The 24,089-nt window shown below is 38.2% G+C and overlaps 1 protein-coding gene across 2 annotated transcripts in view; it reads left to right on the top strand.

Moving 5' to 3' along the window:
- The window catches only part of DNAAF5 (dynein axonemal assembly factor 5), a 43,504-nt gene that overhangs the window by 4,531 nt on the left and 14,884 nt on the right, over positions 1–24,089 (top strand). For both annotated transcript variants that reach the window (XM_032771000.2, XM_075069217.1), the window contains exons 5-8: positions 7,387–7,619; positions 9,986–10,198; positions 12,845–12,988; positions 20,001–20,169. In XM_032771000.2, coding sequence (XP_032626891.1) covers positions 7,387–7,619; positions 9,986–10,198; positions 12,845–12,988; positions 20,001–20,169 — 759 coding nt within the window. The remainder of the gene's footprint in view (positions 1–7,386; positions 7,620–9,985; positions 10,199–12,844; positions 12,989–20,000; positions 20,170–24,089) is intronic.

The following is a 24,089-nucleotide window of genomic DNA, read 5'->3' as shown; positions in this document are numbered from 1 at the left end:
TTTCCTTTTCCCCCAGTAAGAAACATGTTTCTCCATGAAAAAAATACCCTAGATATCAGCCTAAATTAAAAAATAAACCATACCAAACCACATGACTTTGTATTTGGTTAGCGTTCATAGGTTATGCAGACTTCAATAAAGAAACTTCAACAATTTCTTCTTCATTCTGTATTGATACAGAAATCATTTTTGTCAGTGTGTTGTGTTTCATTGTAGTGTATGTATTTGCAACTTTCTATTCGTATCTCTTAAAATTAAAATATCATGGTCTACCAAGCTATCACATCTATTGAAAACTAAACCATTAAATTATAGGCTCAAGTACACATACTTGTGCTAGCTCTGTGAGAGTTAGCGTGAACATAAATAGCAGTGTTTTGATAGCATAGGTAACGGCAATGAAGGCATGGCTGAGCTGTGCCAAGTATGTACCCACTGGTTTCAGGTGAGATTATACTCAGTACATCTCAGCCTGGACTCTGCTGCTCCTGCTGCTACCCATGTTACTGCAACTACACTGGTATTTATACTCATGCTAGCTCTCATCAAACTAATGCAAGTATATATACATGAGCCAGGGGAATCACATCCCTAGCTCGTAGTACGGACATAGCTATATAGCATCTATGAAAACAAAAACCGCTATGGGCTATTGTTCAATAATGTGGATGATTTGGACAACTGAATACTTTTCTAGCATGGATGCAATCTTTCTACCACTGCCCTAGGCTGTGATATTAAAATGACTCCTGGATGCCAAGTCTCTGTGTGAAGAAGTTTAATCTGGTTTACTGAATATACTTTCTTGGTTTGAATTTTATGGTTTGAGCTAGATATGAGGTCAGCATGAAGTAGTTTTCAGACTTGTCAGTCTGTTTGACAAGTGCCTCAACCACTGCTGAACAGTAGCTTTCAGATATAATAGGGTTTGCCATTCATCACATAGCCAGCTCCCCTAGGGTAACAACTAAAATTAGTACAAGAGGAGGAAAGAAAATGCAACAAAGACCAGGTCTGGTGTATTGGAGCATTTCCAATAATCTTATTCTTGCATGATCCTCCAAACAGGAGTGTCCATGATGACTAGTCACTAGATGTTATTTCAGTTAACGTATATGAAAATGTGAGTTGGATCTTATTCACTAAATAAAAGGTACTTCCCTCTCTCTGTAGAAGAGGGTTCAGAGAGGCACTTAATCCAGCCTTGGGAATTCCTGTTCCTCATCTGCATTTCTGTCTTCTGCTCTTGAACCTTTTCTAATGCTATTCATTTGTTCAGACTTGCATCTTCATTCTAATTAGTTACCATAATCACTGCCTTAATCAGCCACAGGGATCTCTTTACCCTTTCCTCAGCCTCCAGAATTTTGGATCAGTCATCTTCCCTGAGCTAGAGGAGGAGGAATCATTGAGACTATTTCAGAAGTATTATACATTGCTAGTACCTTTACTCTAACCACTGCAGTCATTGGCAGAACATGCCCATACTCTCAAAAAGAAGAGGCAGTACCTGAAAATGAGAATATATAAGTAAACTGTACTGTTAACCTTAAAATAAACAAAACCCAGATTGTATTTTCACTAGTAAGGAGATTTACATGCTTGCAAAATGTGGTTGGGGAATATCTACACTTCAGAAAAATTTAGGATTAAAGTCAGAAGATAAGGCCAAAATTATTCTTGGCAATCTAGTGGTCAGAATGCACAACCGCTTGGACTGATGGCTAGAATTAATTCATAAATAAAAGTAGACATTTCCATCTTCTTCTAAAACAGTGTTATTCTAGATCCAGTTTCAACATCTGTTAATATTTTCCTATAATATAGGAGCCATTTTCATGTTTTTTTAAAATAAAAACAGAACCCATCCACTAGTTGCAGTTCAGTGAATTTAGAAGCAGTGCTGCACCTTCTCAGTCTCAGGAGCCATATGATTAGATGCCCGTCCACAGTATTGCAGCTCTGTTGCAAAATTCAGATTTATTGAATGGCATCATTTCAGGTTTTCCTGTACCCCAGGAGTCATATTTTTCCACCTGAGTCAAAGCCTGTTCTGTTGTTATCATAAATAAAAGTAGATGATGATGGATATAACCATATAAGGCTAAATTGTGATACCTTTACTCACGTTTGTTTATACTTTACCCTGAAAATAGTCCTATTGGCCTCAGTGGGATTTCACATAAAATAGCCTCTCTCACACAGAGTATAAATTATCACAGTCTGGCCCAAAATAATTGAAGAAGGTGGGGTTTGACTAATTATCATTTGCAATTGTTGCACATTGAAGAAGGGATAAAACGATATTGCAATCCCCTCCACTCAGCAATAATATGGAACTGGATAGCTGGGCATGGATCACTTGGTAATTGTCGTGTTCATTTTCCCCTGAAGCATCTGACATTGGCTTCTGTCGGAAGACAGGATACTGGGCTAGATGGACAGACCCAATATGGCCATTCTTATATTTATGTTAAGCTGTTTTTACGGCAGAAATCATGTGGGGAGGGGGAGAAGAGATGAAAAGGGCAGTGGGGGAGTGAGAGACCTTGAAACATTAAGTTCTTCCTGAACAGTGAGACTGAGACACAGCATTCATGGGATAGCATGAAGGACAAATATTTAATGGAGGAAAAGCTTGCTTCAAAATTTTATTAAACTTGTAAGCAGATGTAAAGTCAGCCAGCAGAAGGGGAGAAAATGGAAGCAGTTAAGGGAAACTACTGTACCTGCTCTATTTTCCAAGGAAAACTAGATGTGCAACAAAGGTTAACCACTTCTTTGCACCCTATTATTTATAAGTAGCTTGGGCATGAAGCTTGTTTCCTGTCTTAGGTTTGTAAAGTTAATGTTTAAAACTATGCATATGGATGTTGGTGAGAGAGAGGGTTAAAGTGGGTAATTTATTGATTTTTACACTCAAATTTAACAGAACAAAACGTTCTTATGGTGTGAAAGAACAAGATTATGCTTGACTTATCCCCACCTGCCAATCATGTCACAGAATCCCCAGCAGCAAAATCCTTTCGATGACAGTGGGTTCCGGAGTTCTTTCTCTTTTGAAATTATATTTTTGTTAAAATTGTTTTGCTTAGTAATGCTTGAATGAAAGGGGAAGCACTTCATAATGGTAACTGACTTGACAGATCTGCTTAGCCTTCAAGGCAGTCAAGTTGATCTGTTGTTCTTTTTATTTTTTCTTTCTGTGATATAAGTTATATTAGCTTTGGGACATGTAAATGGTAAAGAATACCTTTGCTTCCTCTAGTGATAAGAGAAATATTTGTCGTGTCACAGGCTGTTCGTATTAATAGATGGTCAGCCTCATGGATTTTTATATAATTGCCCATCACTCATATTTTTCCTTTGTAAAGATAATGATAGGTTTTTAAAAATATCTGCAATGAAGGTTCAGGGAAAATTTTGCCCTTTTCATGAATGTTGTGGTAGGTATTGTGAATGTAAAAGAGCACTTTAAAGCAATCTTAGTAGTTGTGAGATAACGCTGCTGTTTGTTACCCATATTAAAATTAGGGTAGGAGAAAGTTCGATAATAAAAACAAGAATAACAGAAACTAGTATGACTTCTCCTAATTGATCCTAAAACATTTTAACTTACCTTTGGAAGGAAATACTTTATCCTCATTGTTATAAGTAGTTATTTGTGGTATGGTATTGCCTGAGGCCACAGTTGAGACAAGAGCCCTATTGTGTTAGGATCTTTACAAACACATAGAAAGCTTACAATATAAATAGACAAGATATACAAAAGGATGTGTTATACCCTTTGACAAAGGGGGAACTGAGACACAGAAAGTAAGTGACCTGTCTCAGGTCACATAAGCAGTCTGCAACTTCCTCACAATTCTGAATGAAGGAGCTGCCACTAGCATGAAGGGTGATCATACCTCTGAAACGGTACTTCCATTGGTAATAAAAGCAAATTCTTGCTCAGTGAATTTTGTCCTTGAGTTTCCATGCAGAGGCCATTGCCTACTTTGCATTACAGCACATCATGCTCAGCATCCCATTGAATAACTGTGAGTACTTTATCATCCAGTGGTTCTTGAATCAGAAAAGAAGCTATAACCATGACAGCACATCCTGCCTATTATCGCTTGGTTTGCAAAAGGTTAATGAGTCTGACTAATTCTCCTCTTGATTGCTCTCTTATTAAAGGCCTTAGCTGAATTTTGTATGGGCCTTGAGTTTTTGGAGTTATTACATGTTATCTCAGAATACAGTCAAAAATGTCCCCCAGAACTAAAATGAATAGTATTCATCGACTTCTGTTTTATTTTTTTCTCCTCTGCCTTCTTTTTAACTCTGGATTCCCAAATCTCTTTTCCTGAAAACTTATTTAAGTGAAAGCGAGGCGATTAAATTTTCCTTCAAAAGCATTAAAACATACTAAGGTTTTTTATCCTATAGTTAATCTCAGCAAGGTAACTCTGGAATGGGTCCCTTTATACTACTCAGCTCTTCTGATACATCTATAGTTTTCACTTGAAGAATCTAGGAATTCTCCGAGAAAAAGAAATTGCTATTCTGGGAAGCATTACAGCCTCTGGAGACCTCACAGAATGTACACCAAACTCTTGAACCAGATCAGACTTTGCTACAAATGTTGTTATCCCAGATTACTGTTTTTAGGAAATAACCTCCTCCTCTACTACTTGCAACATCTTCACGAGTATTTTATATTCTAGAATGGGTGGCAACACATCTTTAAAATGCCAAGATCAGTGAAGATGCACCGTCAAAAATTGGTACTAAGAGCAGGTCACCATTCAATATTGACACCATCTACATTACTGGTCCTATTTCCAGGACCTTCTTTGATGTCCTCGTCAGTGTTGTATTTACCTACACCATCTTCAGATAAGGCACAAATTCAAGCATCTCCTGTGAATTAATCCATATCATCAGAGATATGTGTTATAGTATAGCATCCCATGAATGAGATTGATGGGGGAACAGCAAAGCTGACCACTTTTGGTGTTCCTACCATGAAAGATAAAACATACAACAAGTGGGAACCTTGGCGCATCATATTAGTTACAATAACATTTTCGTTAGTATTTAATTGCATAATTTTTTGAACATGTTTCTAGTGGAATTTGTTTTAATGGAATTTATCACTGGTAGAAAAGTGAGCTACTTCATGAGCCAGTCTTTGCTACAGAGCTGAATGAGACAATGTTCTGATCACAATAAAAGTGTTTCGCAGTGTTAGGCAAACTGCACCCCTCCTCCCCATACTGCCCAGTTGCATCAGTTTTTTTTAATTCATCTTGCTTGCTAAAGTTCTGCATTTAAGTCTTCAATGAAAAGATTAATAGATAATTGCAGAGCATTCTGAGGAAATTACCTGGTAATTTTGTACTTCAGTCCTGAGAAGCTAATAATTACTTTAAGATTCCTTCCTGCCATTTACTTTTACTGCCAAATTGCATCTGATAGTGTCTCTCTAGCTATGCATGTTAAAAGAGAAAAGGATGATTTACCACTCAGTCTTACGTATGTCTTGAAATAAGATTAGGAATTTGTGGTGTCTTGTTGCAAGGTTTTATGCATCTATGTATCTATACCATATTTTTTATGTTTCAGTTTCTGGTATTTTAAAATCCTTTTTATTCTTTGTGATTATGTTTTAACACTTGCCTCTATTTGCTTCCTTTTCAAAACATACTTTAAAAAGAATTCCATGATAATGAAATATAGATTTACAATGAATCACTCAACATCTAGAATTCCTTCTTTTCCATTATGGGCTATAATGCATTTTCCTTAATCACCCTTTTTTACTTGCAAGCTAATGAACCTGACACCTCAGCCTTATTGTGCTTTGATCTCATGATGACAAATACTGCAGGTGGGGTGAGGAGCGAAGACTGCCCTAATATTCAATGCCATCTTAACAACTGAATGGCTTTCCATTGAGCGACCATTGCCTTGGGATATAGGTGCAAACAGTTTATAGTGAAGGGAAAAAATTCTTTGACAGCAGGTAGCTGCAAGGATTAAATGTCTGTATTTGAACATCTGAAATGAAGGAACTATTGAAAAAGAATGGTCAGAATCCTTTAAAAAAACCTTCTGCCTCAGGTCAAATAGAATGCCGCTCCATATTTGTTTTCTCAAGCAGATTTCTTCATTTGACCTCTGCTATTCATTGTCAATTCTTATAATCCCAAGTGCTCTCTTCCATACACAAAAGAAGCAATAATCAAACAGTGTCTTATGTTTTAAATAATTTTATTTTAAATAGGTACTTCATAGGCATTTTTAATAAACTTTTTTTTACCTTGTGTCAGATTTCAATCTTTTTTTTTATACCCAGTGCTGTTTGCCTATGATCATACCTGCGTGTGTGTGTGTATGTGTATGTATATGTGTATATATTGTAGCCATACAAGCAGATGGGAGGAAATGTCCTGAGAAAACAGAAGAATTTATTTTAGGGAGTTTAGACATGATTATGATATCAGTAATATGAAGTACAAGGAGGCACACTCGCCAATTCCTACTCTGTTCTGACAGCCTGAAAAGAATATTTTTTTCTTTTTTTGAAACCTGTATATAATGTTTCTCATGCTATTTCAAATACTTGAGATTGCTGCTTGCTATCGCAGATTATTTTGAAAAAGTCCAGCTTTTCTTGTTTGTTTGTTTGCTTCCATTTGATTTTTAAAATCAGACCTCTCTGTCTCTGGCATTATAACAGTAAAAAAGGAGATGATCTTTTTGTGTCATATGCTTTGAGATTGGCTAAAATGCATTTGCCATGTTGGATGGTGAGCAGGGCCAGCTCCAGGCACCAGCTTAGCAAGCAGGTGCTTGTGGCAGCACATCCAGGTATTCGGCGGCAATTCAGCAGAGGGTCCCTTGCTCCCGCTGGGAGTGAAGGACCTCCTGCTGAATGGCCACAATCGCGATCTGTGGCATTCTTTTTTGGCTGCTTAGGGCGGCAAAACTCCTGGAGCCGGCCCTGGTGGTAAGCTTCTTATTTTCCTTCCTCTCTCCTTTATAATTTGTTTTTTTTAAATAAAGCATGTAACGTAAATACCAACTTTGAGCGCTACTAATGAAAATTGCTATATAACACCTCGGTGGTATTAATATTACTTATTAAATAACTACTTTTTCAAAGTGTAAAATGGAATTTTTAATTGCAGAATGCTACTAAAGTCAATGGCACTCTCACAGATAAAGCCACATGCAGTGCTATGAATCGTGTACTTCACACAGAAGCAATGAAGACATTACTTTTATTATGAATCAACACCATTAACCTTTTCTAAAACTTTCTGCAAAACATTTGTAGTGCTTTTCCTGAACTTTCCTTCTGTGTTGTGTTTTGTTTTGTTTTTTTCCTTCTTCTAGTGGTTCGACCAGAACTGGGATGTCGGGAGCTCGTCACAAGAAACCTCTCCAAAATTCTTCCAGGTCTCTGTCATGATGTAACAGACTGGGTTGAAGGCACCAGAATAAAAGCATCTCAACTTCTGTTTATACTGTTGCTACATGCAGAGGATCACATTACACAGCATATGGAGCTACTGCTTAGAACTTTGTACCGAGTATGCTTAGATGAAGAGAATAATGTGGTTAGAAATGTAAGTTTGACTTTTTAGATATCTACAACACCCTAGAAACCCAATCTTAAATAGTCTTGAGTGTGTCCTGTATGGGGCTACTTCCTTCAGTTCCCACTGCAGTCCAGGGGAGGAAGAGGGAAGTGCTCAGGATTGGCTCCATATGGCTAAAATTAAACTTTGAATGAACTGAAAATAAATTTTAAAGTACCATTTTACTTAACATGTTGGGAAAAGTCCCCATCCTGTAATTGGGCTCAAAGGAGCATTTGGCACTCAAACAATTAACAACATGAGTGAACTGGGCCTATAATTTCTCTCGCCTCTCATTTCTTTTAAGGGTCCTATACTGATGTGTTGCTCACTCTTCCCACAGGATATAAAATAATGTTACAATTGCCACTTGTTAATAGAGCTTTGAATCTCATTTCTCTTTTACAAAATGTTTCAAAGAAATATTGTTATGGGAAAAGATGATGCTAGTGATTCTGTTGAACTCAGAGTTTTGCCAGAGTACAGATGCATGATCAAGACCCACACTCATTTTAAATGTTTTTAGGGAGGATGTTAAACATTTTGTAGATTTTATGTGTATTCATTAAAATAAATTTTAATTTTGTATGATTCGTGTGAAAACCAAAACTGAGACTATTCAAATAGTTTTCACCTCTTATGTCAACAAGTGAAGCATTAACAGCCTCTTAAAATTCATAAGCAGCAGATTTAAGTGTAAATGCCTTGGGGCAACAAATTCCATTTTAAAAATATGTTCAGTTCATACCCTTTCTAGTTAATTTTACTTGTTATCTCTCAGTGCCTAAGCTAACCGTACATTGAGGTATGTTTATTTCGTATGGTAGCCATCAGTGTTCAGATACATCAGTTATACAAGTAAATGCTTCCTTCCCACTGTTGTGTTTAGACAAGAAATAGAACACTCTTTCTAATAGATTTATTTAAGCCAGTGCCTTAAAATATACAGTTCTGATTGATTTTTATCAGCAGGCAAAATTTTCATAGATTAACAGTCATGGCTCCATTTACAAAATAATTAAACCCAATTTTTCTAAGGGTATAAAGGACAGATTTTTTTTTAAATAATTTTAAGAACTAAATCTCGTTCTGTTTATTTCTTTTTACTGCTGCGGGAACACATGAAAAATAAGCTGTAACATAAAGTTCCATTGCCAATTTCCAGTTTTTGTTACTTTCACATATACTGACAGCAGATAGTCCAGGCAATATCAACAAAGGTTGGTTTTCCAAATCAAGCTTCTGTATGGGTTGGTGCTGTGACTGAAGCCAAATGGAGTCTGGATCCCATTTCTTATCCTTCTCTCTGCACCCTCTGCATTCCTTTTCTTCTCACAGACTGCACCCTCCTCGCATATACCAGATTTTAGATCTCTTCACACCCATTCTCCCTGATTCTACTCCACATGTCTAGTCCTGAGCCATACCACTTTAGGCTGAAGTTGAGTCTGTTCTCACAAGCTAAGCAGAGGTGCACCTGATCAGTACTTGGAGGAAGAAAAACTCAGAATGCTGTAGGAAGCAGTACTGGTGATTCAATTAGGGGCATTCTCTGCCCTGTGAGTCATCACTGAACCAATGCCCGAGCATTGGGTTAGGGGATTCTAAGGGTATGTCTACATGGCAGTTAAACATCTATGGTTGGCCTGTGTCAACTGACTTGGGATCAGGCTGCAGGGCTGTTCAGTTGCTGTGTACATGTTCAGGCTTGTGCTGGAGCCTGGGCCCTGGGACTCCCCTGCATGCCAGAGAGGGATACATAGTACTTGGCAGCCCTGCTAGCTACACGAATGAAAGATTGAAAGCAGCAGGCTCTTCCTGTATGGAGTACACAATGCTATCAGTAGGCTGCCTTGTATGCTTGACTCCTCTGCATGCCAGAGAGGGATACAAAGGTGCTTCTCTAAAACACAGTTTTGAGAGGAGTGTGAATGCAACAAAAAATGGATTACTTCTTTTGTGAGTTTTGTTTTATTTACATATATATATATGAGGGGAGGGATGTGTGCCTCAGACCAGTTTTCACAGGGGTGTGAGCAACCCTGAACCAGGAAATCTGGAACATCTGGTCACCCAAAGTTAGAGATCTATTACACTGCTTTACAACTTTCTCATGAAAGTTTGAGTCTGATGCTGAGAAGGGTGCTTGCATGCCTTATTATGAGCTTTCTGAACACGTCAAGAAAATTTTTTCATGCATGCAGTCATTACTGAGTGAGGGGAAAGACCTATAAATCAATTGCCAAAGTATTTAAAAAACCGCTGGAATCATAAAAAGAGGAAGGGCCAGGATATGATGAATGGTCTTTGTGTTTTCAAAATAATCCCCAAATTATATTTATTCTCTTTTACAGAGTGTGAAAGCAGCAGAGTTGATTGGAACATTTGTTAACCCTAAGGTATCTCTGAAGTTACTGGTGTCAGCCCTTGAAAAAACACCTATGCCTTCTTATCTCATGATTCTAGCTGCAGTGATACGAGGTTGCCCAAGACAAGTCTTAAAGCCTCATTTGTCTTATCTTGCCAACACACTCTCACAACCTGAGATCTGTCAGCAATCTGAAGAGGTAAGGATAAATGGAAAATCCAAAACAGCCCAGGACTTAGACCACTGGTTCTCATACTTTAGGTCTTAGCATACCACATCTAAAAGCCAAAAGTGATTAGCAAACCACTTTTGCTGTTTTTTAGTGTAGTTTGTAATGGATTCTTGTTCTCATAGTATACTTCAAATCCACCTGCATGCCTCCTGATTGTGGCCCACTGAGTTAGACTGTACCTTACCTTAATGTAACTTTATTTTTTTCAATCTGCAAAATTGTGTGTAAAATTTTCTTAAGTCCCCTTTTTCTGTCATGGAAATACTGACCAAAATAGTAGAAGTTCTGTTTAAATTATTGTGCAAATGAGTCTTTCATTTGTAATTGTCAGTTTGCACACAGTCTTGCATATGTTCGGTTCAAACTACACTGGGTTATTTGTTACACTTAGTTAATATTGTTATAAGATATTGATATTTTCCCTGACATCAGAACTTCAAGTTATCTACATTAGGCTAACTTTCTGCTTTTAAACCTATGAACATTATTCCCATGTATTGCAATGGGAGTCAATTGGATTAATCCACAGGCACCATTTGGTCCCTGTTTTGATAAGTTCATCGTGTACAGAATCCAAACAAACGAATGTACTCTGACCCTTCCCAGCCCCGCAGTCCAGCTAAATAAAAACGATTGATAGAAAGTGTTTTCTAGGCAATAGTGATTGTCCTGTTATATTTCTCAAAGAGAAGTGCTTCCTTTTAATTCTATTTTTTTTTATATTAATATTTGATTTTTAAAATGCAATGGTCAGTATGTTTAAATGTGCATTTAGGAACACTCTTTGCAAAAAGCTTTGGGATTTAAGCTTCCTAGGTTTGGGTTCCTTCACCCTAAAAATTCAGGATGAAGAGACTTCCAACATGATAAATGGGAGGTGAGCCTGAAGGCAGTTCTTACTATACTATTTTGAAGTGTCTGTATTCTTTGTGAGCCATATAGTGAGAGTGATGTATACAATTAATTAGCATTAAGGCATTGTATGTATTTTTTTTTCCTTTGGTGTACTTCCTCTCCTGTTACATGCCGAATAACTTATACAGGTGAAGAAAATGTAATTGTTCATCTGAAAGAGTTAGAAGAGTTAAAAGGACCCTTAGATCTCAGTATCTTGACCCTTTCAGCTTGGTGTATGACAGCTTCTTTCTCCAATACGGAGTGGGCTCTCCAGTGTAACCGTTGAAATTACAGAAATTCAGGAGTTCTTCACCCCTTTCTTCTATTTCCGGATCTGCAACTTGTTCTGTTATTGGTATACAAGAAAAATCCATACAGTCTACCAAGCCTTCTCCTTAATTAAAATTCTAGCTTTTTTTCCAGCAGGAGTTTGAAATGTTAAGTCTCTGCCCTTAGAATGACTAGCAGGGGATCTTCAGGGATATGCAGTTGGCTGATACCCTGAATCCAGAAGATTCTTTGTAGCCCATTGTCAGATTTATAATTCCTTTTAAGATTATTCTAGTGTTACAGGATCTGTTTAATTCTCCCTTTGAGACAATGTAGTTCTTTCCTCTTTAAGTCCTTGTTTTAATGGAATGTGTTTCAGTGATGCTTAGAATGCTTAGAATTGGCCTTAATCACACTGAAATACATTATTCTTAGGGATTCTCTTAGGGATCTATTCTTAGGACAGATCTGCGAAAGTGCCATGTGATCTTCTATAAATTAACTCTATTAGACAATATAGAGAGTAGACAGACCCACATTCATCTGTCAGTGCAGCTTTTGACAGAGTTGTTCTAACTTTTCTATTCGAGAAATAATTCTTCTCTATCATTGTGAGAGAATGCTATATAAATGACATCTGATAAATACCATTTATAGGTAAGAGTATTCTCAAGTTTTATTTATTGTCTTTTTGGAAATGGAGCTGACCAGTCATATGACCATGGTCTCTTTCACTGATAGAGTATAGCATATCATGGAACATCTGCCTCCTGTGGTCTTCTGTGCTTTGTTACAGAAGTCTTGCAAACTAACAAGAATTTTGAATGAAATTCTGGCCCATTGAAGTCAATGGCAAAGCTCCCATTGACTTCAGTGGGGCCAGGATTTCATGCATTATGTTGAAATAAGTAGGTGGGAGACAGACCTTCAGGTTTCCTTGTTTCTGTGTATTTCAATATCACTGTGCTACTTGATATATTCAGAAATTTGAACAACATTTGAGATTGGCACAGCCGAAACATTAGAAGTTAAAGAGTTCCATTTCAGGCTAAGATGAAAATTTTCCTAGGTACCCCAAAATTCTTCAATGTATTTATCCAGCATATAGCAGTCATTGTGTGGCTAGCAGGATGATCATTAATTTTTCTTAACAGGACAAGGTAACCACTTGTCCACTAACCAAGCAAAAAGCATGGGAAGAGAGTGTTAATTTGTTGCTCTACAAAATATGCTCCATAGGTCATTATAAAACGGAGTGAATTGTAGAATCTATGTGTGGAACAATAAATAGGCATCCAGTTTAGCAGGATATGCAGAATTTATCTTACTTTTTACTATCATCTACTAATCCTTGACTTTAAAGAGGATTGTGTCACTTTTACTTGCTTGTGAAAGAAAGGGTATCTAACGTTGTCTAACAAAACATTTCATGCTTTTTGTTTGTAGATCTTTTATATGGAACAATTGCTTTGTTGCATACAAGCGATAATTGAAGTGTGCCAAGAAGACTGCAAAGAAATTAGCCTGCAGCTAATGAAAGTTTTGGTGACAATAATGGCAATACCACTCGCCGAACGTCTTCATGAAAAGGTGACACTAACTGTGAATGGGTGTTTTAAATGAGTAAAATCCTGATATTTTTTGTTTGTTTGTTTGTTTTTACTATTGGTAAGATGATTTGTCTAAATGTAATGTAAATAACTTCTCTAAATCTCCCTACTCTTAGGCTTGAAGCCTTGCTAGTGCTTAACTCAGAGCTGAGCAGTAAAGATTAAAGAGTTCAGAAGATTCAGTCATTATGTGGCCCAGGGGGTGCACATAGAATACTATAAACTCTGTCTGTCTGCTTGTTCTTTTCCCCAAAAGTTCCTTTGGTTTTAGTTTGAGTAAAGACCCTTACTGAAACACCTAGAGCCAGATCCTCGACTTGCATAAATCGTTATCGCTCAATTAAAAACGTGATTTATACCAGCCGAGGATCTGAACTGTAGGACAGTAGTGTTTTTATTTGTTTATTTTTATAGTTCTTTCAAGTTCAGCATATTCTGTCTATTGTTGCAAGAATGAGAGGTTGGCATGGACTAATTATCTTAGCATAAAAGTGAAACTGTGGAATTCCTTAGTTCTTAGTTGCAACTCTGATTTAGGACTTTGTTCTTGAGCAACTCCTTAAACTTTTCTGCCCCTGACTATCAACACAGGGCTGTTGCTAAGGTTGACTAATGTTTGGAAAGCATTCTGAGGATTTAAGAGAGCTGTATAAGAGAATATTATTGTTAGTCACCAGTCCAGACACTGAAATTTCCTGCTTTAATATATCAAGCAGCCCTGAGATGTTCTGTAACTCTGTTATTTCCTGATTCTCTTACCAGAAACTCCTCATAACTGCTGTGCTCTTCTTCTAGAAGTTTTCTGTTTTGTTTTTCTTTTTTTAAAAACTCTAATTATTATTATCATAAGTAATACACTATAATCATATAGTGCCTTTTGTCCCAGGATTTCAAATTGCTTATCAGACATTCAATTAAAGTCTTATAACACCCTTCTGAGGTAGCCAAATCCTATTTTATTACAAGACAGGTAGGTATTATAACCACTTTACATAACACTTTTAAAGAGGAGAATTCTTATCAGAAGATGCATTACTGACTATGAATATTTTGTTCGATTGAACAACTTTTTATTTTAGGCATCATAAGTTAAGCATCCACAGATTAGACTTTTCACCCAGTTCACTCTTCCTATTAGAAAATTAATCCAACTTTCTCTTATAAAGATAGCAATGAAAATCCCTCAGAATTTTCCTGTTTCATCTAAGTCCTTCTCAAAGATGTAAACGCTCCAGGAACAAATTTTCCCATCTCTGTTCCCCAAAAGCCAGCATTTCTCAATTGTATGCCTTAACTGATGAGTCCATGAGGCAATACTATCTGGCCTGGAGACCAACATTCAGAAATCTGTTTTACTATAATGTGTAGCTAACTCAGCCACAATTTTTCCACCAGGCTAGAAAGAAATTCAAACTGTCTAAACATCTTCTCCTTGCAATACTGTTTTTGGCTCAAACAAAGCTCTCCTATATATGCACAAGTGACAACCAAAGCATTATAATTCCTTCCTGGAAGGGGAAGAGAACTAAATAAGGGAAGTTTGGGGTGTACCATTTGATTATGCTTTCATATCCTTCCATGGCTTCAACTGCAAAATCTCCAAAGTTGCCTGTAGAGAATGATGAACTAGTCGAGAGAGGCCTTACTTGAGCTGCTTTTTATTTTGCCACATCAAGGACTCTGTTGTGGTGAGGTGAACAGGAATCTTTCCTTTAAAGGTGTTCTCCTGAATAACCCACTGTCATGAAGAATCTACAGAACCAAACCTTTAATGTTGGGAGAAGGGGTTCATCTGAAGGGAAAAGGTAACCCCTAAAAAGGACCTCAAATCCAAGATTTTTAGTCTTATAGACCAAATATTGGTGAAAAAAGCAAAGAAGTTTTGCAGAAAGTCATCCTGGTGAAGGCTGAAAGCAGGCCACCTCCAAGTGTAGTCTAAAGCAAACAATCATGTGGCATTAGGGGGTCCCTGATAACAATACATCCAGAGGTGAAAGTAAGCTGGTACAAGCCGGTACGGCATACCGGCAAGAGCCAGTACGCCATGCCGGACTGCACCGGCTTTCGCTGTGGGGATTTAAAGGGTTCTGGGCTCCCCGCCGCAGCTGGCAGCCCAGAGCCCTTTAAAGCCCCCACCCTTGGCTCCGGCGGCTGGGCAGGGGCTGGCTTTATAGGGCTCTGGGCTGCCGCAGCTGCAGTCAGCTCAGAGCCCTTTAAACCCCCCGCCCCTGGCTCCGGCAGCTGGGCTGGGGCTGGACTTAAAGGGCTCTGGGGTACCGCGGCTGCGGTCAGCCCAGAGCCCTTTAAACCCCCCACCGCAACTGAGATTTAAAGGGCTCAGAACTCCCTGCCACTGCGGGCAGCCCAGAGCCCTTTGAATCCCGGCCACGGCTCCGGTGGCCGGGCTGGGGCCAGGATTTAAAGGGCTTGGAGCTCCCCTCAGCAGCAGGAGCTCTTGGCCCTTTAAATACCTGCTCTAGCCCTGCAAAGCTCAGGGTTCCCTGTGGCAGCCGGAGCCCCGGGCCCTTTAATTTGCCCCTGAGATCTGGGGGCCTCCCAGCTACCTCTGCAGCTGGAAGGCCCTGGTTGATTTAAAGGCCCTGGGTCTCCCAGCCATAGCTGGTGCCCCAAGGCCTTTAAATCTTGAGAGGCCATGCCCCTTCTGGATGAGGCCACGCCCCCTCATTCCTCCGGCAGTACCCGTAAGTCCTGTAAGTTACTTTCACCTCTGAATACATTCCTTTGAGACTGGACCCAAGTTCTCTTCTGACCACAGAAGAACAATCAAACTACAAGTCCAAACAAATGAGTTTCAAAATGGATTTTTTTTCTGTGCTTCACCAAACATTGAGGCTTTTACATAGTTGACCTATTCACCTCTCATAAGAAATCTTAAGAGATGTTGCAGTCATTCTCTAACATGAAGGACAACATCTACAGAGGCTGTGATCATAAGTAGTCCTTTTTTCTAACCATTATCTCATCTCCTTCATTCTCTTTCCCCTTCAAATCGTGTTGTTCCCCCACCACCACCAAAAAAAAAAAAAAAGTTAAATGCCAAGTAAATCAGAAAGCGATCCTTGTTCACTATAACTACTTGATAGCCTGCCCAAGACTGTTTTTTCAGACCTGCTCCTTAATTTGATATCTGTTCTACTTCCTCTTGTATTGCTATAAGACATTATAGTCCAAAGACCTGTGTTTTACTGGCCCTGTTACCAGCAGGCTCCCTCCAAAGAGGCATATCCTTTGAAAGTTAATCTGAAAGGGAGAAATGAAACAAAGTTTACACAGGTTTTGAAACAGTGTGCAAGAGAGTCTTTCAAAATTACCAGGGAACTAATCTGGGATACATTTTTACAAACTTTATTGTGAATGAGTGAGTCCCCAAACAAAAATATCTGTATGTTACGCATCTCTGCAGGTTTTGGCTACAGAATGGGCAATAGTATGGACATGCCCACTTTCCAAACTTTGCAAATCCCATAGTCCTAGAAGGAAAGTAGTTTCATGGAGATAAATCCTGGTTCTTGCATAAGACAAAGAAAATCCCCTACAATTATTAAAGGCTTTGAATAGTCTTGTATTTACAGATTTTTTTTTTCTAGTTGACATTCCTTTGAATGAAATTCTTTGTTCTTGTTAGCTTTTTTTCAGCAAGACAGATAATCTGGCAATGAGATTGGGTAGTTCTAATATTTCAGGTTTGTCACAAAGACAAATATAACCTGATTTTCCGTTACTGAGTACCTAACTCCCAACAACTTCAAAATGGGCTGCAGCTTTCAGTATCTCTAAATATCAGCCTCATAATGCTTAAGGCTATGTCAAGAATTTATTCAACTGTGGTTTGTGTATCTTCAGATTCATCCTTCCCTCATTATTAATCTGTTCCACACTTAAAAGGAAGAGCATTGCTTATGTTTTGTGAAGCACCATAAATTCTACCTTGAATGATCTAAGAATTTCAATAAATTTCTTGTGTATTTCTTCTAAAACCTCAACAAAGTACAATAAAATGCTTTTTTTACATAGTGCATTTCATGCTTTGTGCCGTAGGCTGCTATACAAGCCATACAAACAACTCCAAAAAGCAAAATACCCTACTGAAATAGTTTGTCTATAGAATATAAATAGCTTACAGCTAGCTTAAAAGTAGAAGTGTGTTGCTCTGAGAAGAGTTCCTTATTCAGGATCAAAAAATCTTGTGAAAATATCTGAACCATCTGAACCTTTGAATAACTAAACCTCCTTTAAGGAGGCTGCAGAGATACACTGGTGGGGCATCAAGGATTCTCTTGTGTACTTCTAATTGTAAGAGAATAGTGCACTCTGCTCTTCATACTTACTAGATTTTAGCTCCTCTGCTATCAGTTAGCGATGGCACCAATTTCTTCGCGAGAGGCAGTGAAGTCTTGTGCATAGAGCATTGGACTGTGTCTCAGAGATCTGGATTCTATGCCCAGCTCTGCCGCTGGCCTACTGAGCAACCTTAGGCAAGCCATGTCACCATGTTGTACCTCAGTTTTCCCATCTGTAAAATAGGGGTAATGATACTGACCTCCTTTTGTGAAGTGCTTTAAGATCTATCAGTGAAAAGCACTATATAAGGGCTAGATTTTACATTATTTACGTGTCCTATAGAAAATGGAGACAGGCCATCAACTAAGCACCTTGAAAATGGGGTAAGACCACTTACTAAGCACAGTGCTTAGTTCAGTGTTTCTCAAACTGGGGTCACCACTTGTGTAGGGAAAACCCCTGCCGGGCCGGGCTGGTATGTTTACCTGCACCGTCCTCAGGTCTGGCTGGTCGCAGCTCCCACTGGCCGCAGATCGCTGCTTCAGTCCAATGGGAGCTGCTGGAAGCAGCGCAGGCCCAGGGACTTACTGGCTGCCACTTTCAGCAGCCCCTATTGGCCTGCAGCGGCGAACCGCGGCCAGTGGGAGCCGCAATCAGCCGGACCTGAGGATGGGGCAGGTAAACAAACCGGCTCATCCCGCCACAAGCGGCGACCCCAGTTTGAGAAACACTGGCTTAGTTGGTGGTCCTCCATTTTCTAGATGGATGGAACTCATTTCAGCTGTCAGATAGCAGCTCTGTTAGATTAATACTGAACTTGTCCAGATTTGATTTGGTGATATAGCTGTTTAAAGGCTTGATATTCCTTTACCACTCTTGAGAGTCATCTAGTACTTTCATCAGGTCCATTTTGATTGTTGGTATGAGGATAATTCAGCATTTGTACTTACAGGTAGGTCTGTGTCACAGTACTGTAAGTTCATCTCTTTGAATATTCATAGAAATTAAAACCCTTGCCAGTTTTCTTAAGAGACTCAGTCAAAAGTATTACAAGGTTGTGAAGCTAATGCTGCACATTTGCCTATCTGTAGATTTAATATGTACCGTCCTTTGTTACTAGCACAAATGGAAAGTTTGAACAGTTTTATTGTAAACCAACTGTGAACAATGTTTCTGTTGTATCCTTGATTGGAATTATATCATTTTGTAGTTTCTTTTTTTTCATGGAAAAGTTTGTTGTGATTGTTTATATATGGAATGATAGACTACGGTTTTGATACACAGCTCAGTCTTGCAGAATGGTATGATTTATTTACAGATTAATAAAAATACTTTGGAACACAAGTATTGAGTAATTTTGACTAGAATGCAAAGATCCTACAGAAAGGAGCAATCCATTGTCTTGGGTACAGGCAAAGTTGCTTAAAGTATAATCTTTGTATTTAGCAAATCCTGCCTTTTCTAAAATCTTTTCACATCTGGCACTTTCATAATGATTTGTCAGGCCAGCGATCTATCTTCAAAATTCTAAAGGGGCCAGACACTGGAACAGTTGAGCACAGTTTAAAAACAGCTAAACAAATGCATATAATTTTAGTTGCAGTTAACTCTTTAAGGCCAAATTATGTCACCCATATTCACGTTGAATTCAGTCTTACGCCATAAGTAGTCCTGTTGGAGTCAGTGGGGCTCCTTGTGAAGTTAAGGTACTGCTCAGTGTGGGGATATCACAATCTGGCCCTTAGGGCATGATCCAAAGTTTACTGAAGTCAGTGAGAGTGTATCCATTCACTTCAGTGGGCTTTGGATCACATCTTTAGTGGACATGTACTTTGGACAGGAGATTTAAGGAGCTATAAAAGCAAACAATTTTATGCATGAATACACCTCTGTTATAGATTACTATGAAAATCCTTATGCTTTCTTGCATAACACATAACTGTAGCTTGCTTGTTCATCTGGTGTTTCTTTAGTTACATGTTTCACTTTTTCCTCACTGAATTAATGGAATTGGTAACACGTAAAAATGAAAAAGGTTAATGTCAATACCGACCCCAAACTGGCAGGAGTTGGGAGTGCTGCAAAGTCAGCATGCTCAGCCTCTGGGAAGATGGAGCACCTAGCATGTTTTTCTAAAAAAACATTCTGGCTGATCCAAGAAGTAGTAGTGATAGGCTTTGGAGGCAACCACAACCAGCTATTCTTGCTGGAGAGAGGTCACCTATATAAGTGTTTTAAGCATTATTGTGTTGGGGAGGGAACCACTACTTAACTACATGGAAAGGTAACTGTTTTACAATTTTGATTGGCTGTGAGATCCTTTTATGTGGCACTGAGTTTCGTCAGTTTTGATATTGCATTGCAATATTCTGTGTGATGTCAGAGGGAAGCCAAAACAATTTTTCCATTTTAAAACTGAAGTTAACAGGTATAATACTGTGATGAATGATGTTTAAATGACAACCATGACTACCCTACTATGAAACTGTGTGGTTTTTTTGTCTCTTGAATTTTCTTATATTTTATTTAAAAACTAAAAATAATACTTACAGATGTGTCTATGCTGTTCTCTGAATTCTTGATGGTGATGACACTATGATCAGCTTCATCAAAAATTTCCAAAAATGTTTTTTTAAAACCAACATTTTGGTTAAATTCACCTAATTTGGTTTTTGTTTGTTTTTAAACAGGTAGAGAAATCAATGTGTTCATTAGCTCAGGTGCAGCATTTGAGTGGTTTTCTTGATCTCTATAAACAACATATAGATCAGCTTATGGAATGGGTATCTGTATCGCATGATCGTTGGAACTGCTATTCTCCAGAATTATTACAGCTAGATGTCATTGCCACTCATTCAGGTATGACTCATTAACCAAGGTAATCGTGACCTTAGGTATTTCTTATGTTCTACAGCAGTCTCCATGCCTTTTGAACATGCTGTGTTTTATAAGTTGAACATTCAGAAACTTCACTACTTCATGATGCAGGAAAAGGAATGAAGTGTTGAGGTATTTAAGGAGCATTTTGGAATGTATGGTCTGCCCGTAGAATAAAAAAAAAAAAAAATCATTTAACACTTGAATTTTTAGTGTAATGCAACACTTTGTGTATTTATTTTAAACTGTATGTTTTACATTTATGCCCGAATCCAGCAGAGCATGCACGCATGTGCTTAATTTTAAGCATGTGGATAATCCTATTGAATTCAGTCAGACTAGCCATATGCATGAAATTAAGCACATGCCTTCATCTTTGCAGGATTGGGGCCTTAAATATCTGATATTCTAGAAGTAATTTTTCTTGTTAACACAGGTAACTATTTACCTGAATGCAGCTATGAAATACTGTCTTTTGCAAAAATTTACCTAAAAATTCATATTTTGGATAATCGCTATTGAAACTTGTATAAATAAACTCACTTAGGTACTTTGTAAAAGGGAATCTTGGTATTTTAATTTTATAAAAAATAAAATATAACCAGTTCCTTGCTCTAGCTGTTGCATAACCAATTAGCTTATCTCAACTGAAATTGCTTAAAAAGACAGGAGTGGTGGACATTCCTCAGTGGAAGAAGAATTATTTAGTGACCTCTTTCCCCTTCTTACAGTGCCATCCTTAAATGTGTCATAAGGCCTTCTCTACCGCCATTCCCCCTTGTTTTGCATCTATGATTTTTCTAGTCTCCTGGTGGAACAGGCACCCCAGCATAATTCCCCCCCATTATATCTGGTAAAATCTTCTATGGCCTTTTAGGGACAAGTAGCACCATCCTAACTATTAAGACTTCCAGTGATAAATTACTCAATATCTCTTCATCTCCAAATGTGCCTCAAGAAGCCTACCTGAGGTGCCTCTTTTGTTTTGCATAGAGACCAGCCTCTCTAAAAATTCTCCTCACTCTTAGGACTTGTCTACACATGGAGTTATTCCATAATAGCTTTTGAACTTTGAATTCACATCTACCTTAATTCTAGTTAACTTTAAAATGTAGACTAGCCCTTAGAGAAAAACAGCTGTCCAATACAAATATCGAGAGGCCAACAGTCCTCCTCCTCCTTTCCTTGATTTATGAAATTTCTAGACATTTGTCTGTTTTGCTTAATGAAAAATAAATCATAAAATGTCTGGGCAAATATTTTGGCTTTCATCCATCGTGGTGATATGCTCTTTTCTGTCTTGTCTGTCTTGTCTAAAACAGAAACTCCTAGTACTATTCCCATTTTCCTTTCATTCCCACACATAATATTGCATTTAATCAATTTAATGAGGTTTAGTCCTTTCCAATTCCACCTTTTTTTTTTTTTTAATTTGCTGGAACTGGAATTTCTGTTGAAATAAGTGGTGTAGATTATTTTGTTCTCCATCTATTTAATTTGCTATTATCAAAATATGATGTAGTGGCATTGTTTTTAACAATACCTCAGAGCTAGCATAGAGCAATGCATCTGCGTAATTGTTACAAAAATAAAACCTTACTTATGGCATGGAAACTTAACAAGATGTTTTGTATGCCATGTGCTTAAATTTGGACATCTGAGATTATTATTTTGTTCCAAATTTGAGACAACACACTTCCAGATACTAAGTAGTGTTGAACTTCTTTTGGAGTCTGAATACTTTAATCAGGTAGTTCTTTATGTGATAGAATATTATTGTTTTCACTTGGATAATAGTGGAGATTTAACTGCTACTTTGGAACAAGAAAGCATCACAAGTGTTTAAACTTGACCTATTCAGAAAAAGAATTTCTTGATTATGACATAATGAAAACGTTCTTTTTAAAAAAAACCCTTTCCAAAGTGTTTTCTGCTTATGTTGGCATTAGAAATACCTGCTATTTTTGAGCCTGTGTTTGCTGGAGGATTCTTTGAATGACTGGAAAACTATTGGGGTAGACATCCCGCAAGAAACTAAAACCTGAGCAGTTGCTAAGGGAAAGTAGATTTTAGTCAGACTGTTCACAATCCTTTGACTAAAATAATGTTAATGAAAGCAGACATAAACAAACTCCTGATAATCACTCGGGAGAAGAGCTCTGGTTAAAAATTCAGATACCTCTGTCCTTTCAGGTAGGATTGAGGGAGCTGCCACTGTAGTTCTCTAGTTTTTCTGCAAATACAAAGAAGACAAGACTGAGGTCTTGCCTACACTTAAAATGCTACAGCGGTGCTGAGGCACCACTGCAGCACTTCAGTGTAGACACTACCTATACCTACAGGAGGGTTTTTCCCATTGGCATAGGTAATCTGCTTCCCCAAGAGATGATAGCTAGGTCCATGGAAGAATTCTTTCCGTGACCTACCACTATCTACATAGGGACTTTGCTCAGTTTAACTAAGCCATTCCAAGGTATGGATTTTTCACACTCCTGACTGATGTAAGTAAACAGACCTAATTTTCTACTGTAGATTGGCCTTAGTATTTCTGAGGTGAACACAGATGCAGAAGGAAGAATTCTTTTGAATAAAGAGACCAAAACCTTTCAGGTCTTAATCATCACAATGAATCAAAAATAGTCACAAACTTTAATTTCCCTTTTGAGGAGGACAGCTTTAAAAATACTGGGTTAACACCGTGTTTGTGTATTGTTTAGAAGTGAAGAATAGATTATTTATGTAATCTCCCATGCTGAAATTTTAAAGTATTAACAGACTAGAAAATTTATTTGAAATGTATGAACTTATTTCAAATAGAATAGTAAACGAAAACATTCATAACAATCTTCAAAATGCAAAAGCCTGATATAAGATAGAAAAGAGAAGAAATAGCACTTCTGTAATTGTTCTGTCCAATGTTTTGAGGTTGACCATCCTGAACAAACCCTTTTATATAAATATTTTGGAGACAGGAGACATTAAGGATCTTCTTGGTTTCTGTAAAGAAAGGCCTTCAGGGAAGAGGGGACTCCAGACCATCCTGCTGTCTGGACTCTTGGTATGAAATCATGGCCCCATTGAATTCAATGGTAATATTATCAGTCTGATTTCAGTCTGCAGTTAAACACCCGCAACTGGCCCATGTCAACTGACTCAGGTTTGTGTGACTTGGGCTACAGCGCTGTTCAGTTGCTGTACTCACTAGGTAGGATGCCCATGCCCCAGCAGCTTACACTCAGGCTCTGAAAGCTACACAGCCATCAGGATTGATTCCACCAGACATCAATACCTTCATGAGAATACTTCTTCCCCAGGTCTTCAACACCAAGGTATAGTAAAGTTCTCAGCTAACCTCCTCACAATAGCCGTTGGAAGCTTTCACTTGCTCAAAACAATATAAAAATAAGGCTGCTAGTGAACCATAATATTTCTTTGATTTTTTTTTTCTTCGCCAGAGCAGAGTAGAGTATCACCTGGCTTCTAGCCAACCTAAAAACAGTCTTCTGCTCTTTCTTCCTCAGAGCAGTGTAAAACAAAATACAGCCCAGCCTGTAAATAGTCTAAATCAAATACAGATTGAAACCTACTGGAAGTTTACAACCAGGTCAGTAGTGGCTTGGTCACACTAGCTGCTTAAAACACTCACAGCAGTTGACCTCTTTCTTACAAATAAATCAGGATAGTTAACAGGCTCCAGCTGCTTCCTGGCTTGGCAGTTTTAACCCTTGTCATTCCAGTGGGCAGTGGAAGGGCTTTCTAACATAGCCACTCTTCTGTCCCACTCAGGACTCTTGACAGGTGATACGTTGCGTCATAGTTATTTTGCAAGGACTGATGCAGTACAGAAAGTAAAATATTCATTTAATACCAGAGACCCCCCTATTAAATGGGTGCATCAAGTC

This window comes from Chelonoidis abingdonii, chromosome 9, assembly GCF_003597395.2.
Source record: "Chelonoidis abingdonii isolate Lonesome George chromosome 9, CheloAbing_2.0, whole genome shotgun sequence".
Lineage (NCBI taxonomy): Eukaryota > Metazoa > Chordata > Testudines > Testudinidae > Chelonoidis > Chelonoidis abingdonii.
This window is presented reverse-complemented; position numbering and strand designations above follow the sequence as displayed.